The 15515-nt window shown below is 50.5% G+C and overlaps 1 protein-coding gene and 1 long non-coding RNA gene across 2 annotated transcripts; one reads left to right on the top strand and one right to left on the bottom strand.

Annotated features, from left to right (window-relative positions):
- The first annotated feature begins 5398 nt into the window (after nt 1–5398).
- Nucleotides 5399–8415, top strand: LOC110127752 (uncharacterized). The gene is made up of 4 exons (XR_002310912.2): nt 5399–5461; nt 6010–6116; nt 7408–7509; nt 7941–8415. It is a non-coding gene; the product is annotated as an uncharacterized lncRNA (long non-coding RNA).
- A 359-nt stretch (nt 8416–8774) lies between these two features.
- PPIF (peptidylprolyl isomerase F) lies at nt 8775–15031 on the bottom strand. Its single transcript, XM_020878107.2, has 6 exons — nt 14749–15031; nt 13455–13485; nt 12935–13023; nt 11111–11207; nt 10505–10580; nt 8775–8995 (listed from the first exon to the last, which is right to left on the bottom strand). Exons 1-6 carry the CDS (start codon nt 14944–14946, stop codon nt 8860–8862), a joined length of 627 nt encoding a protein of 208 aa, XP_020733766.1. The 5' UTR covers nt 14947–15031; the 3' UTR covers nt 8775–8859.
- Between the last annotated feature and the right edge of the window lie 484 nt (nt 15032–15515).

Genomic DNA, 15515 nt, shown 5'->3' with positions numbered 1-15515 from the left:
CACACCTGCCCGGCCGAGTCCAACAGCCTTCCTTTGGCAGCCTGGAGCCAATAACCAGCTAGTGCAGCTGCTGCGCTGGTTACTGCAGACCCGGGGAGAAGCCAGAACTCAAGCCAAGCCACTCAACACAGAACACAAACCCCCAGGAGGTCTCCACCCACTTCCAACCCTCTCGAAACCTCCCTGGGGGCCTCTTTCCCAGTTGCAAGGGGAGCCCTGCTGCTACCTCCACTACCTCCAGGAGAGCCAGGCCAGCACCTCTGCCTTCTCTCCTCGGACACTCACCCATTCTGGCGCTCCCCTGCCCCCTTCCTCAGCCCTCCCCCCCGCTGGAGCCCTGTATTCATGCCCATTCCCCTCCCACATCCTCCCTCTCGGTCCTGGAAGTGAAAGTCCATGCCAAGCCCTCCATGCTGGGAGCTGAGTAGCATCCTCTTCTCCCACCTGCTCAACACCCCCACTCCTCCTCTGGTCACCCCCAGAGGTCAGGGCCCGGCCCCCAGCACCCCTCTGCACCCAGCTACTGCAGCCTGTGGGGCAATTTGGGATCCAAATCCTGCCTTGTATGTCCAGGATTGTGGCACCTGCTGTGACCTCCATTTCAGCAACCCCTCATTTCATCCTGGCAAGGACTCTGGGGTCAGACTAGACGCAGAACTGCAGCTTCACTATTCATCAGCTATCATCCTGAGCTGAGCGAGTTGCCTCCCCCACCCCAAACCCCAGGTTCCTCTCTTGTAAAATGGAAATGATACTGCCTCCCAGCTGAGGGTCATTGTTATGATTAAACACCTGGGACGTGCTTAAGCGTTTTTAGCTACTGCACCAGTCATGGAGGGGATAACAGTCCCCTGGGCTTGTGCTGCCCTTGAAATGCCATCCTCCCCCCGCCCCTTGTGATTCCCTCTCTGCATTTTGCCTCCTTATTATACCTCTCATCACCTTGAGCCAGGCCTTCTGAAAATTTTATCCCAACCAGGCGGCAAGTGAGGCTTTGCCCCAGGACAGGGCGTGAGTCTGTCTGGTCCTTGGACTGTACACCCTCCCCGCACCCTCCCCAGACACCCACACCCTGTTAGTTCAGCTCTGACTGCGCTTCTGCCTGTGTTTCCCTCTTGTGCTGCACCAAGTGACCTTTGCCTAGCACATAACTGGTCTTCTTCTCTCTGGAAACCTGACCCATCCCGACCCCACAGTGGAGACTGCTTCAAACAGTTTGGCCTAGATCTCTCTCCCCCAATATCCCTGGCAGCTCAAAATTTGCCCCCTTTCCTCTTGCAGGAATCGGCTGGTCCCCTGATGCCCCCTGGTGGTTAAGTCTGAGAATTGCGACTTCCTGCAGGCTGCAAGCCTGCACAGGGGACAAAAGGGGATTTATCTTTTTGCTCTCAAATCCGAGATGAGTCCTGACCACTCCAGCACAGTACTATCCAAGCCTCATGCAACTTTGCTTGAGTAAAACTGTCAAGTGGTAATATCTGAGTTTTCCTTCTTGATTATAAAAATAATGCATACATAATGTGAAATGGAAAGAACACAAAAATATGAAGATGTGAAAATTCTTAGCAGCCCAATTTCCTCCAGAGATACCACTGTCGAGTTTGGCCCTAACCTTCCCTAGACTTTTTGCTTGTAAAAATATTTGTAACTGTAATGTACACACACACACCGGGTTATACTTGACATGCTGTTCCATAACCTGCCTTGTTCTCACCATCACCTCTTCCTGCTAGCACAGAAATCTGTTTCGTTCAACTAACAGCTGATTGCACTCTTTTGTTAGGGAATGTATTTATCAATTCCCTATTGAACAGCATGGGCATTCTTGTTTTCAAAAGTAAATTTTTTTTTCTTAATTATCATTCTGTTTGGTACAGTAGGAAGATCTGGGGTCAGGACTTTTATCTAAAATATATAAACAGCTCTTACAACTCAATGATAAAAAGACAAATAATCCAACTTAAAAATCAACAAATATCTGAATAGACATTTCTTCAAAGAAGATGTCCAAAGGGTCCATAAACACATGAGAAGATGCTCAACATCATTAGTCATTCAGTTCAGTCGCTCAGTCGTGTCCGACTCTTTGCAACCCCATGAATCGCAACACACCAGGCCTCCCTGTCCATCACCAACTCCCGGAGTTTACTCACACTCATGTCCATCGAGCCGGTGATGCCATCCAGCCATCTCATCCTCTGTCATCCCCTTCTCCTCCTGCCCCCAATCCCTCCCAGCATCAGGGTCTTTTCCAATGAGTCAACTCTTCTCATGAGGTGGCCAAAGTATTAGAATTTCAGCCTCAGCATCCAATGAACACCCAGGACTGACCTCCTTTAGGATGGACTGGTTGGATCTCCTTGCAGTCCAATGGACTCTCAAGAGCCTGCTCCAACACCACAGTTCAAAAGCATCAATTCTTCGGGGCTCAACTTTCTTCACAGTCCAACACTCACATCCATACATGACCACTGGGAAAACCATAGCCTTGACTAGACAGACCTTTGTTGGCAAAGTAATGTCTCTGCTTTTTAATATGCTGTCTAGGTTGGTCATAACTTTCCTTCCAAGGAGTAAGCGTCTTTTAATTTCATGGCTGCAGTCACCATCTGCAGTGATTTTGGAGCCCCCCAAAAATAAAGTCTGACACTGCTTCCACTGTTTCCCCATCTATTTCCCATGAAGTGATGGGACCAGATGCCATGATCTTAGTTTTCTGAATGTTAAGCTTTAAGCCAACTTTTTCACTCTCCTCTTTCACTTTCATCAAGAGGCTTTTTAGTTCCTATACACTTTCTGCCATAAGGGTGGTGAGTCATTGGGGGTACGAAAATCAAAACCTAAATGAAATACTACTTTGATGTCAAGACTCAGAAAGATGAATAATGAAAAGTGATAGTGAGGCCATGAAGAAATCAAAATGCTTATGCATTGCTTGTGAGAATGTAAAATTTTCTAGCCACTCTGGAAAACAGTTTGATGTTCCTCAAAATGTTAAAATGAAGTTGCCATTAAGGCTAGCAATTCTTACCCATATGTAGAGTAGTACAATATTATTTATAGGTAATCTGTGATAAAATAAGCTCCATATTGTAAATCCTAGAGAAACCACTGAAAATACAAAATGAAGAATTAAGTCTAATCCATCAATAGTGGAGGTAGGATGAAAATCATTTGGGAGGAAAAACTCAATCCAAAAGAAGGTAAGAAGGGAACAAAAACCAGATGGGACAAAGATAAAATAAATAGAAAGGAGATCAATTTAAACCTAACTATATTGATAATTAAGTTGAATATAAGTGGCCTAAACTTTTAATTGAATGGCAGAGTTTGTCAGATTGGATAAGAGAGCAATGCCACCACTTACAAGTTCCTTGGCTTTTAGCTTTAAATCTTCCTTTCATTACCCTGTTTGTGATACTGTAACCATTGTTTCTCGCCACCTGAAATTGTATTAACCTTTATCAGTAGAGGGGTTCCTCTGGTGGCTCAGACATTAAGGAATCTGCCTGCAATGCAGGAGACCCGGGTTCTATCCTGGGTCAGGAAGATTCGCTGGAGGAGGAAATGGCAACCCATTCCAGTAGTCTTGCCGGGAGAATCCCATGGGACTGAGGAGCCTGGCAGGCTACAGTCTATGGTGTGGGAAAGAGTAGACCATCCTGAGCAACACACACAATCAGTAGAGGGCGCTAGCGAGACACTTTGTTAAGTAAACCCACGTGTGGTTAACAATTTTTTATATTAAACTTTCCGTGTTAGAATTACTATGTTCTTTCTATATCCTGTCTGGACCCTTACTGATAAAGAATTGACACTGGCGGTGATCCCAGGAGATAACCCCACAAACGGTGTTCAGTGATTTGTTTAGCCGTGCCGTTGTGCCTGAAGGCATGGCTGAACAATAGGAAGTGGGATGATGGTGATGCATGGCATCATGCCGTGGCTCCGCAGTGCTGTGACCTGCGGTTAAGTGACGGGAAGCACGTGCCTTGGGAAACCAGGTGGCTGCACACGTGAGGGTCACGGCAGGAGCTATGACAGTAAGGACTAGACTGTGGGGTGAACTATTTTGAGCACGCTTGACTGTTCACCAAAAGAAAATGACAAACACGTCCTTTAATTCTCGGCTTATGTGCAGGTCTGAGAACCAGAAAGCTTCCGTGACAACTCGAAAACATCTTTCATTTCTTATAGAAATGGACTGACATCACTTAAAATCGAACAAAAATGTAATTGTGTAAGCAGCTGAATTACAGTATCATTTGAATTCACAGTCTCGCTAAGGCTTTGATGTGAAGGGCATCAGTGGAAAAGAATTGGATCCTGAAGTTCATGATGGGGAACATCTGTTTGGGTCCAAATGAAACTAACAACTTGAACCCTCCAGTCACTCCATTCCCCTCTCGCTTGTGCAAGTAGCCTGCCCTTCTGTGTCTGGGAAGAACAGACTTCACCGTGGTCGGGTGCTTTGAAAGGTAATACCCAAGACCTACCAAACCACTTCCATCACCAGCTCAAATCTCAGCATTTTCCAGAGCGACAGAACTTCAGAGAAACAGCTTGTACACCCAAAGAATTCTGAGACTTTATATCACATATCTCTAAGCAGATTTATTGTGATATTGTTCACGTGTCATACAATTCATCCACCTGAAGTATATAATTCAGTGTTTTTCCAGTATATTCGCAGATAAATGGAGCCATCAGAACACTCAGCATGGAACCAAGATTTTCTCTATTCACCCTATTCCAGTGGACCTCAGACACAGATCTGACTCATGGCCTCCAGGAGCTGTTCACTGAGAAATTTTCTCCTGTCTGGGCCCACCCAAGCCACCAGTCCCCACAAAGCTTGGCTGAACAGGCTGCCCTACACATCATCCAAGAGTTTCCACCTGGAAACTCAAGTGAAGCATCTTCTACAGGTGGAGGGTCTTACTCCAGATTCCCGGAGCACACAGTGAATAATGTTTCACAAGTCAACCATGACGCTAGTGGTCTGGTGGTCTCCCTTTTCAGTCTTGCCCCCCTCTCACCTACAAATTCTCAATCTTTAGTTGAATTATTATCTGAAAATCCAGATTCTTAGATTCCACCCTCAGAAAGTGGTATTCCACAGGTCTCAGCCATGGCCTGGGAATCTGCATGCTTTCCCAGCGCTGCATGATTCCTAGGAGAAGCATTGCTTTAGACCTTACCAGACCTTGGAAGCACTGGCTGACATTCCTTTTCATGGAGCAACATTCTACAAAGCCCAGCCGTGTGTTAAATTTTCCCACATCCTCATACATGCTACACAAAAGAAGTCAGACATAAAAAGTAAATCTTGTAGGATTCCATTTCTGCCACGTTCTAGAACAGGTAAAATGTATCCACAGAGACAGAATCACTGGGTTCCTGGGATCAGGCACAGAGGTAGATTTCTGGAGAGATGGAAGCTCTCCATCTCTTTATGGAGGTATGTTTTTAATTTAATTTGGTGGCGATTACTCAGTGTATGAATTTGTCAAGTCATGATCTGTATATTTAAAATGTGTGAATTTTATTGCAGGTAAATTATACCTCAATGAAATCATTTTTTAGCTTTTATAATTTTTTTAGTTTTTAAATTATGAAAGCATTATAACATATTTACAGGATGCTTGGAGAATACAAAGTTACATATAGTTCCACTATATATTACAATATTTTTAAGTCAATAAATTAAGATTTTTTTAGTTAGAGTTTCAATATTAAACTCTCAAAAATTAACAGAATAAATAGAAAAGTATAAGGATATAGTAGACCTGAAAAGCACTATGAACCAACTCAACATAATTAAGATTATACAAGTTTCACACAACAGCAGAATACTAATTCTATTCAAGTTCCCATAGACTATAAGCCAGAAGGCACTGGAACATATCCAGGGATGTAAAACAAGGTGCAAAAATGTCATGGTTTGAAGGTTCAGTTAAGTCAGTTCGAAAAGCTCTCCTGGATTGTCTCAGAAAACTGCTATTTCAGATATTTAAACACGTGTTTACATGACGTCCACATACGATTCCATCTGTGAGAGCGCGTGTATGGCTCACTGTTTCCTTCAGGCACTAGGCACTGTGCCCCAGCAACAAGTAAGTATCTTAATTTGTCTGTTGCGTAGGCTCGGCTTTGTATAGTAAGACCATTTGGGATCTTGTGCAAGAGTTCTAGGAAACTCTTCCCATCTTTGGGAAATTCTGTTTTTAGGAAATTCCTGAATACTTTCGTCCCCTACCCGACACTAGACTCCTCCGCATGGGAGGGACACACACATACATACTCCTCTGCATGGGCGGGACACGCACACACACACGCACATACACATATGCTTCCTCCTTGTCAAAAAGGAAATGCTCTGTGAACTGAACACATGCCCCACAGGCTCTGTGACCCTGCAACCCCTCAGAAGTCACCAGGGGTCCAGCGGTCACACCTCAAGGGGCTGGCCCTCACACTTGTCAACAGCACCACTGCCTCCCAGAATCCCCAGAGGTCAAAAGGAAACCACAGGGACTGAAATCTTGGCTTTGACCTAAGAAATTCAAAGACCTCTGAATGTGTGTGATCTGAAGACAAAGGGGGTCTGTGGAAACGCCTCCCACAGAAAGCCATCTGGTCTGTCAGGTCCAGGATTCTAGTCCCTCCTCTGCCAACTGACTCAGGAAGTCACCTTGGCAACCATGACCTCTCTGGCAGCCTCAGTTTACCCATTTATAAAATGCTGGATGGACTGAGCAATAACTGTTATTGACACTTGGCTCAAGATCCCACTCTTCAAATGAAATCCCTTTTAGAAAACATAAGAGGGTATCTATGATTGAAAGACCACCTGATGTGAAGAGCCCACTCATTGAAAAAGACCCTGATGCTGGGAGAGATTGAAGGCAGGAGGAGAAGGGGGTGACAGAGGACAAAATGGTTGGATGGTATCATCAACTCAATGGACATGAGTTTGAGTAAACCCCAGAAGATAGTGAAGGACAGGGAAGCTTGGCGTGCTGCAGTCCATGGGGTTGCAGAGTCGGACACGAATTAGCAACTGAACAATTGAAAGGAGGTTCAGGGGCCCACGCTCATGGCGGAGGACGCTTCAAGGCTCTTTGAGAGCTGTTTGAGAACTACTAGATGAGCTGAGTTCCCAGCCCATATAGCTGAATTGACTTCACAGAAACTCTCCATGACTCTAGTGACCCAAATCCTCTACTTATTTCTTGCTCTTAGTTGCTAAGTCATGTCCAACTCTTTTGTGACCCCATGCACTGTAGCCCACCAGGCTCCTGTCCAAGGGATTATCCTGGCAAGAATACTGGAATAGGTTGCCATTTCCTTCTCCAGAGGATTTTCCCAGCCCAGGAATTGAACCCAAGTCTCCTGCATTGCCAGGCAGATTATCCGCTGAGCCACTATAGAAAGTCCAGCCATGGTGAGCTGAGAATGACTACAAGGATCTGGGACCACACACCGTCACACTTGGGGAACTCCAAGGTGAGGCAATGCTAATCATCTTGTGATTCTTCTATTATCTGGCTGTTTAAGGAAGTTCTTACTCTCTTCCCACCCCTCAATCTGCCCTCCCTGTGAATTTAGAAATACCTGTAATTTAACTCCAAATTTAAATGGCATAGAGGGAAGTAAAGTCCACATCTAGTCCGACATAATCACAGCTCCTTCTTTTCTAAGACCCAGACACACCAGAAATGCTGCCCTTGTCCCTCCAGACCACATGCCAAGGCCCATGTTGTGTACTTGACACAGATCATGTCCAACCTTCAACACCCTGTGAGCTGGGCACTGTTATCCCATTACTCTGCTGAGCAAAACTGAGGCTCAGTCACCCAGAGGCACGCCAGGGCTCTCGAGTGGGCTGTGGATGCTGAGAGTGTTTGTCTGAGCCTGTTTCCTCTTCTCTTGAACAGGATGACAAGCATACCCTCAGAGATAGCTGGCGGACTGCAAGTCCATGTAAAGGTCCTCCAAAGAATACAGAGTAACAGCAGTTAACAATAAATGCTGGCTCCAAACACTTGTGTTATAGACAGTGCTCGCTAAAGGCAAGGACACCAGTTTTTTATAGAAAATAGGATTTATTTTCACATTTAAGGTAAACATAAAGAAATTTTCCAAAAGTATATTGTGTACATAGTCAATAGATTAATTTATTAAACACACAGGAAAAAAAAATCAAAGCCCACCAGGAAAATACATTTTGACTTCCTTCCAGAGCACATAGATAGCACTTAGAGGTTATTTCTATTTTCAACTTGGGAATTCACATTGACAAGGCACAACTTGCAGTAGGTCTGTCCCCCGGTTCAGCTGCTTCCACCCCAACGGGCTCTCCCCAAATACAAGAGCAGCAAACCAACGGGATTCACAGTGGCTGGGATTAAAGGCCTCAGCTGTGGGACCGTCACAAAGGCCTGGATGTGCTCCAAAGGCCGAGCTCTGTAGGTCTGTGGCCTGTGCCACCAACTCAGGTCACACCACAGCCTGGAGTAGTTAGTGTCACAGCTTCAGCTCCAGGGAGTCTTGTGAAACTATTCCGATCAGAAAGACAATATTAAACAGATATGACAGCCCTTTATAGCAACTGCCTTTCCCCTGTGGCCAAAGAAGAGGCAGAAACCGCCTTCAAAGCTAACCCATCATGTGTGCCTGAGGCACAGGTGAACTTGAGCCAGGCGGTCACAGGCGATGTCTATGAGGAGCGGTGACCCTGTGTCTACAATGGGTGTCCAGAAACGGGGCGCTGGGGAAGGGAGGGCGCTGGGGAAGCTGCCCGGTGGGTCCTGTGGGGTCTAACATTCCTGAGAGGCCTCCTGGAAGCACACAGGGTCAGCTCAACTGGCCGCAGTCTGTGATGACGATCTTCTTGGATGTCTTCCCACTCTTGGAGCCGAAAGATTCTATTTTCTTCACGACGTCCATGCCCTCTTTCACATGGCCAAACACAACATGTCTGCCATCCAGCCTGGGAGGAGAAAGGAGCCAGGTAAGCAGAAACGAGGGTGCTACAATGTCACCCAGGGTCACGGTCCCGCGGTCATGGAACTATTTACCAAAAACAGCAGTTCTGAAAGGAACTCAGACCGAAAAGCTGGCCCAACCTCTCACAGGTCCCGTGTGGAGCCTTGCTGAGTCCCCCAGCACACACCAGAGGATGGTTCCCTCCCAGGCTGTGTTCTGCCTCACCTGCTGGGTGACCTCGGCCCGGGCCACTCAACCTGAATCCTGGCAACCTCACCTACAAAGAGTGAATTATTCTCATCCTGCACAGGGAGATGATAGGATACTGAACTACTCTGAAGAAATAAGTCTGTGTAAATGGAATCATTTTTTTTTTAAGTTTGTTTGTTTGTTTTTTGATGTGGACCATTTTTTTAAGTCTTTATTGAATTTGTTACAATTTTTTTTTTTGGACACGAGGCATGTGGGATATGAACTCCCTGACCAGGGATTAAACCTGTACCCCCTGTATCAGAAGGTGGACTCAACCACTGGAGCACCAGGGAAGGCCCTTATGGAAGCGTCTTAACAGTCAGGAACTCTAAGGTGAGAGCCAAGATGATATGTATGGTGAACCTACACAAGTCCCAAGCAGCTCTCAATCTAAGAGAGTCCCAAGAATCTAAAAGGCAGCTCTGTTCAAGGCCACCAACCAACACTGGTTACACTTTAGGATCCACCAGGAGTCTCACAGATGGAGGGCAGGCAGGGCCAGCAACAACCTGCCCACTCCGACATCTGTGTCCCTTCTGATTCAGAGGCTACAGACCACTAGTATCCACCACCACCTGGGTCTCCCTAAAGTCCTTGGAAATGGGCTTTATTAAGTCTTAGCTCCAGGCCAGCTGTTGTCCCCTCACCCAGCTGAGATGCCTCAGGGTGAGGACACAGGGAAATCTGGGCAGAGAAAACTGATTAGATAGTGGGAAAACTGACCCGGGAAGACATCCCTAAAATACAAGGGCAATGGAAAAGAGGGTTCCAGGGGGGCTGGTAGCTGCCACAGGCTGGTACTAATGCCTGATGAGAAATCCGGTGTGATATCCAAATGCTTTCTACTGCAGCATTTTCCAAGGTGCAGCCCAAGATCAAATAAGCTGGGAAACGCCAGGTTAAACCAAGTGAGCAGGCTTCTGCCACAGGCCATCCTGAGGCCTGGTAAGTTCTGCAGCATTCCCCCAATGTATTTGGTAAAAGAATTCTTCCCTGTGTGTACGTGTGTGTGTGCACATGTGCATGCTCAGAACACTGAGAAATTCCAGCTACAGCAACAATGGGAAGCCTGATAAAAGACAGAGTTGCAAAATATCCCAAATTCTTCCTCAGTCCTTTCGGGGACTTTCTCCTCTTACACACTCAGCCGGGTGAGGGCAACTGCCCCAGAGCAGAGAATTTGGCCTCAAACTACCCTCCCCCTCCAGCTCAAGGCCAGCCCTGCTTCCCGGAGGGCCTGGACCAGAAGCCAGCAACTCACCAGTCTGTCTTTGTGGTACAAATGAAGAACTGGGAGCCGTTGGTGTTGGGGCCCGCGTTGGCCATGGACAGGACACCTGCAAAAACAAGTAGGATGACCAGGCTGCCCCAGGAGGCATCTCACCTGGGAGTTGTTCAAGAATGGATGACATAAACCACAGGAAGGATGCTTGAGGCTGAAGATACTTGGGGCTTAGAAAAGGAGAGCCAAGCCCAGAGCACAGCCACCCAGGGCCTGTCTGCCTTGACAACACAGGAGGGAAGGGCCTCCTGGAAGCTCTCAGTGGTAAAGCAGGGGCAGGACCTCCAGCTCTGAACTCTAGCTTTTTCCACATCGCACCTTGGGTCCTAAAGGTAACACAATGCTAGGGCTTTGCTTAATGGCTCTCTCTCCCAGGTTGTCAAAGAAAGGTTTTTGAAACTGAGAGCTCAGGATGAAAAAGCCTCTGGAACAATCCAACAAGCCCACCCATTACACTTAAGGAAGGAAGGTGCATCCCTAGATATGGAGCCATCAGGTTGCAGTCTCCAGGCCTGCTGGGGTGGCCAGCGGCAGGCTCACAGCTCAGGGTACACTGCCCAGGTGGGGACTGGCAACCTTACTCACCTGGCCCCTCATGCTTCAGTTTGAAGTTCTCATCAGGAAAGCGGCTTCCATAGATGGACTTTCCCCCCGTGCCGTTGTGGTTGGTGAAGTCACCGGCCTGTGAACACGGAGCGCTGGCTGAGTGTCGCCACCAAAGCTGGCAGAGGGGTGCTGCTCCCATGCTGACACACAGCCCCCAGTGCACCCAGGGCCCACCCTGGGAGCCCTCAGGCAAAGGGGTCAGAAAACACACAATGACAGAAGGGCTAACATAATGCTAAGGAGCATAAACAATAACAAAATAAAGGTTTAATACTTTCTGCCCCAATAACTACCCTGGTTCCCAAATGATTCATTTTTGTCTGAGTGAGATTTTCAATGATCCTTAAAAATTCTTGGCCATTTCGAGCTGCTTCTTAAGTGACCTAGAATTTTCTACCCACAACTCTTGGAGGGTAAACAAGGAAGAAGCCAGGAGTCCCTGCTCCCCAGTGTGGTCTGTAGGAAGCGGCAGCAGCTGGCAGAGCCAGGTCCCTCCGCTGAGCCCCCTTCCTGTCCCAGCATCTCCCCTTCACCCAGCCCAGGACAAAGTCCACCCAGGGCTGGCGGTCTTCCTCATGGTTTGCCCAAGGCTTCCACAAGGAGCCGCAGACAGAAGAGCCCAGGGTCTGCCAGCCCCAGCCCCCAGCCACCATCATATTGCTGTTTTCCTGAGATAACCTCCTCAGGTGAGAGGGGTGACCGGACCAGCCCTGCTGAAGCATCCACAAATGCCAATAAGGTGTCCCCAGAGAGGACCGGACCTCCCAGTGCCACCATCCCATGCTTCCAAGAGCCCGCCAGCTTTGGAGTCCCTGCCCTTGCCTGCTGTGGTGAGAGGAAGACCCTAGCCTGGCTCGGACAGCTGCTTCAGCTCCTGCTCAGTCTACAGCCTCAGGCAGAGCTGGGGGCCTCTGCAGTTGAGAGCCACGGGCTGTGGCCAGGCCTGTCCCACAGCCACAACCCCCGCCAATCGCCTCATTCCTCACGTTCAACACGTCAGCAGGCCCAGCCCCAACCCATGCCACTCACCATAATGTGATGACAGCCATCAGGTCAGGATAGGGGGAGCTTGGGGGCAGAAATCCGGGCTGAGAGGACTTCAAAGAGGTCATGACAGCCATGCTCCTGCCTCCAGGCCTGCTGGCCTCAGACATGAACCCCTGTCTTAGCAGGGTCTGACCTAACACAGGACAACCCTTAGCATGGCTCAGGCCCTGGCACCAGCAGAAATTCTTGCCTGCCACACCTACCCACAAAACTTCTAACACAGCAAAGCTAATGCTTTTGAAAAGAGGCCGAACACATGACTAAAGAGCAAACGCATTTAACCGAGAAAGATGCCCTACACTGGAGAGAGGCTCCAAGTCCGGACCTGTGGGTTCTTGTCTCTGCCTGGCCTCCCTCCTCCTCCCCTTCCTCCTTATCTCCTATGCCGAGTGCTCGGTGGGACACACTGGGGGCTGTGGGCAGAGACTGAATACGCTGTTACTCCAAAGCCTCCAGCACATCCACACCCCAATGCCATTCTCCCTCTGCCACTCCACTCTCCTGGCCCTGCCAGGCAGGGTCAACCTGCCGCTTGTCCTGTTGCTTAACTCCTGGGGCGGGGAAGGCACTATGGCTGCCAGGACAAGCTCCAGACTCTCAGAGGGAAAGGACAGGCTGAGGGAATGACCACGGTTGCCCTCCATCCAGTACTTTCCAGGCACGACCACACTGGCTAATCCCCGTGACATTCTCCAAGGTGGCCCCGTCACTATGCCACTTACAGAAGAAGTTGAGGCAGCAAGAGGCACACCATACCTGGCACATGAAGGACGGAATCACTCTGTGGAATGTAGACCCTTTGTACCCAAAGCCCTTCTCCCCAGTGCACAGGGCTCTGAAGTTCTCTGGTGGGGTGAAGGAAAAAAGCAGGTCAGCAGGGCCAGACCTCAGTGCAGGGGCCACAGCTGGTTCCAGCCAGCGCCCTCTCTACCCACCCACCCCCCAGGACATGGAAAGACCCCTGCCCCGGGGTCTCTGCTGACTGTGTGACCTGGGACAAGTCATCCTGTGCGCTGACCTCAGCATCTGAGCACTGTGGCAGGAGTAGCACTGGGTCAGTGGGGCAGGGAGTCCAAGTAAGTCCACCCTCCACCAGGAGGCTCAGAGAGGGTCAGAGGCTGCTCCAACGTCCCCAGCAGCTGAGCCACATGTGGTGGTGTACTCCCATCTGGCCATAGGTCTCCTGCCCTGACTCCTCTCACCACCCCACCCACCTCACCAGGCACCTCTCTCTTCCATGTGGCCCAGACTCAGAAGGCCCCGGTCCCTGTCTTACCTGCTGTCTTTGGGACGACGTCGGCCTTCAGCTGCGGGAAAGGAGAGGGAAGACAGACTCAGTCCAGAAGCAGGTGAAGGAAGGACCCAACCCCCTACACGGCCAACAAGCCAGGGAAAGCACCATTCCCGTCATTCACAATCCTCCGTGGGAGGCCACCTAAGCAATCATTTCTGCCAGCTGCTTCCTGAACTGCAGGTTGGGAGGGGCAGCCTCGATTTCTCAGTCTGTCAGAAGAGATGACAACACCACCCTGGCCTTCTTCTGGGGGCAGAACTGGCAGAGCTGCTTCAGCTGGGCCCAAAGCATCAGAGACCCAGGGCCTGGAGAGGGTGGCCTCCGGGGGGAGCCAGTCCAAGCTCCCCAGTGGGCAGGTGGGAAACTGAGGCTCAGAGAGAGGCAGGAGGGTGGGGGAAAGAGAAGGCTGGAGCTCCATCCAAGCCTGCCTCTTGCCTCCCAGTTTCAAGAGCCACCCTGGTGCAGAACTTATAAAAGAAACCGGTGCTCTCCGTTTTCCAAAAGAGGAAATGAGGTTTAACTGAGACCCCTTTGTTCAAAATGGACTTGAAGGCTACACCCAAGCTTCCCCTCTGTTACTTTCTGGACTATGTAGGTTTCTTGCTTTGTTTTTCAAACGGGCCCAAAGAGCTGGGGCAGGCACTGAGTGTCACCTTGGGAGGGTGGCTGGGGTTGGAGTTGGGACGAAGAGCTCTGAGCACAGTGCCCTGACCCCAGGAGGTCTATGACAAGTCTGTCTGGTGGCTGGAGCCTGTGGCCAGGCCGGCCCGAACTGCTGGGAGAGGAGGCGACCCCAAACCACCTAGCTGTCCTGACTACCCGATAGCGGGGGGCGGGGCTGGGGCCGGCTCCGCCTTCTGCAAGGGCCACCACGTGAGCTCCCAGCCGGCCCGCCGCCCCGACCCCTGAGCCCCCTGATACCCAGCTCGAAGCTCGGGCCTAGGCGCCCACCCGGTGAAGTCTCGGAGCCCCTCCGCGGCCGGCCAGCAGGTCGGACCCTCCTAGCCTTCGACCTGACCTTGAGCTTTCTCCTCCACAGGCGCCTTCCCTCCCGCTCCCACTAGTCCAAAGATCCGAAGGGGAGGGCTGGAGAGACCAGTCCGATGACCCTTCTTAAGAGATGGGGAAACTGAGGCCCAGAGCCCGGGGTGGGGGTGGGGGGGGACAGGAAGCAAGGTCACCCAGCGAGCCAGGCACAGCGCCGGCCTGGGGTCCAAGGCTCTTCCGGGACCGTCCCCCAGGCCCAGTCCAGCGCGGTCCGGCCCGGTGGTCTCACCTCCAGCACCACGCGGCCGAGCGGCTGCCCGTCAGCGCCCACGTCCAGGTACACGAGCGGGTTCCCGGAGGAAGAGGACGGGCCGCGGGAGCCGCTGCCGCTGCTGCAAGCGCGGACCGCGGGGAGGCGCAGGTGCGCTGAGCGCGGGCCCGATAGCAGGCCGAGCAGGCGGGGGCCGCAGCGGAGCGCCAGCATCATGGGCGCGCGGGTCCGAGCTAGAGATCTACCGGCGAACGGAGAGGACGGAAGGGGAGGGTCGCTAGTGCCCAGAGGGCCGAGTCAGCAGCTGCCGCGCACCGCCGCCTTTATTGGCCCAGTAGGCCTCGCGGCCCCGCCTCCATCCCGCCTCCTCCAACCTGTTGGCGGACTCCCCCTGCTGGTGCCAGCTGGCAGTGCACCCTGGCTGGTGGGGCGGTGGGGCGTGGTCTTCTGAACACACCCCAACCATGGCTGGAGATCTGAGGGACAGATGCGACTTCGCCAAGGGAGGCCGGTTCTATTTTGTGAGGGTCCCAATAGATGAAAAGAAGGGGTAAATGCTAAAACGTGGTTAACTCCAAAATAGGAGCCTCCATGTGTTTTTCTTTGAATATAACAGAAGTCTGCCTTGGAGGCTTTTGCATACACTGTTCCTTGCCCCCCAGGCCCTGCAAATGGACAGACAGACCAAGAGAGACTGTGGCAACTGAGAGTCAGTCAAAGAAAGCTGGAGACGAGAGGCGGGATTAGAATGAGAGGTGACAGGAGGGGACAGGCAGACACCTCCC

This window comes from Odocoileus virginianus, chromosome 7 (genome assembly GCF_023699985.2).
Source record: "Odocoileus virginianus isolate 20LAN1187 ecotype Illinois chromosome 7, Ovbor_1.2, whole genome shotgun sequence".
NCBI classification, from domain to species: Eukaryota; Metazoa; Chordata; class Mammalia; order Artiodactyla; family Cervidae; genus Odocoileus; species Odocoileus virginianus.
Note: the sequence above shows the minus strand (reverse complement) of the source record. Positions and strands in the feature narration are given on the sequence as shown.

What these genes read in the sequence shown, in the direction of transcription:
- PPIF (XM_020878107.2), bottom strand. Translation starts at nt 14,946, where the DNA reads ATGATGCTGGCGCTCCGCTGCGGCCCCCGCCTGCTCGGCCTGCTATCG. An exon ending in TCGGCCGCGTGGTGCTGGAG is followed by an intron (nt 13,486 to 14,748) that starts GTGAGACCACCG and finishes CCTTTCCCGCAG; the next exon opens with CTGAAGGCCGACGTCGTCCC. An exon ending in TGTACCACAAAGACAGACTG is followed by an intron (nt 8,996 to 10,504) that starts GTGAGTTGCTGG and finishes TTCTCCTCCCAG; the next exon opens with GCTGGATGGCAGACATGTTG.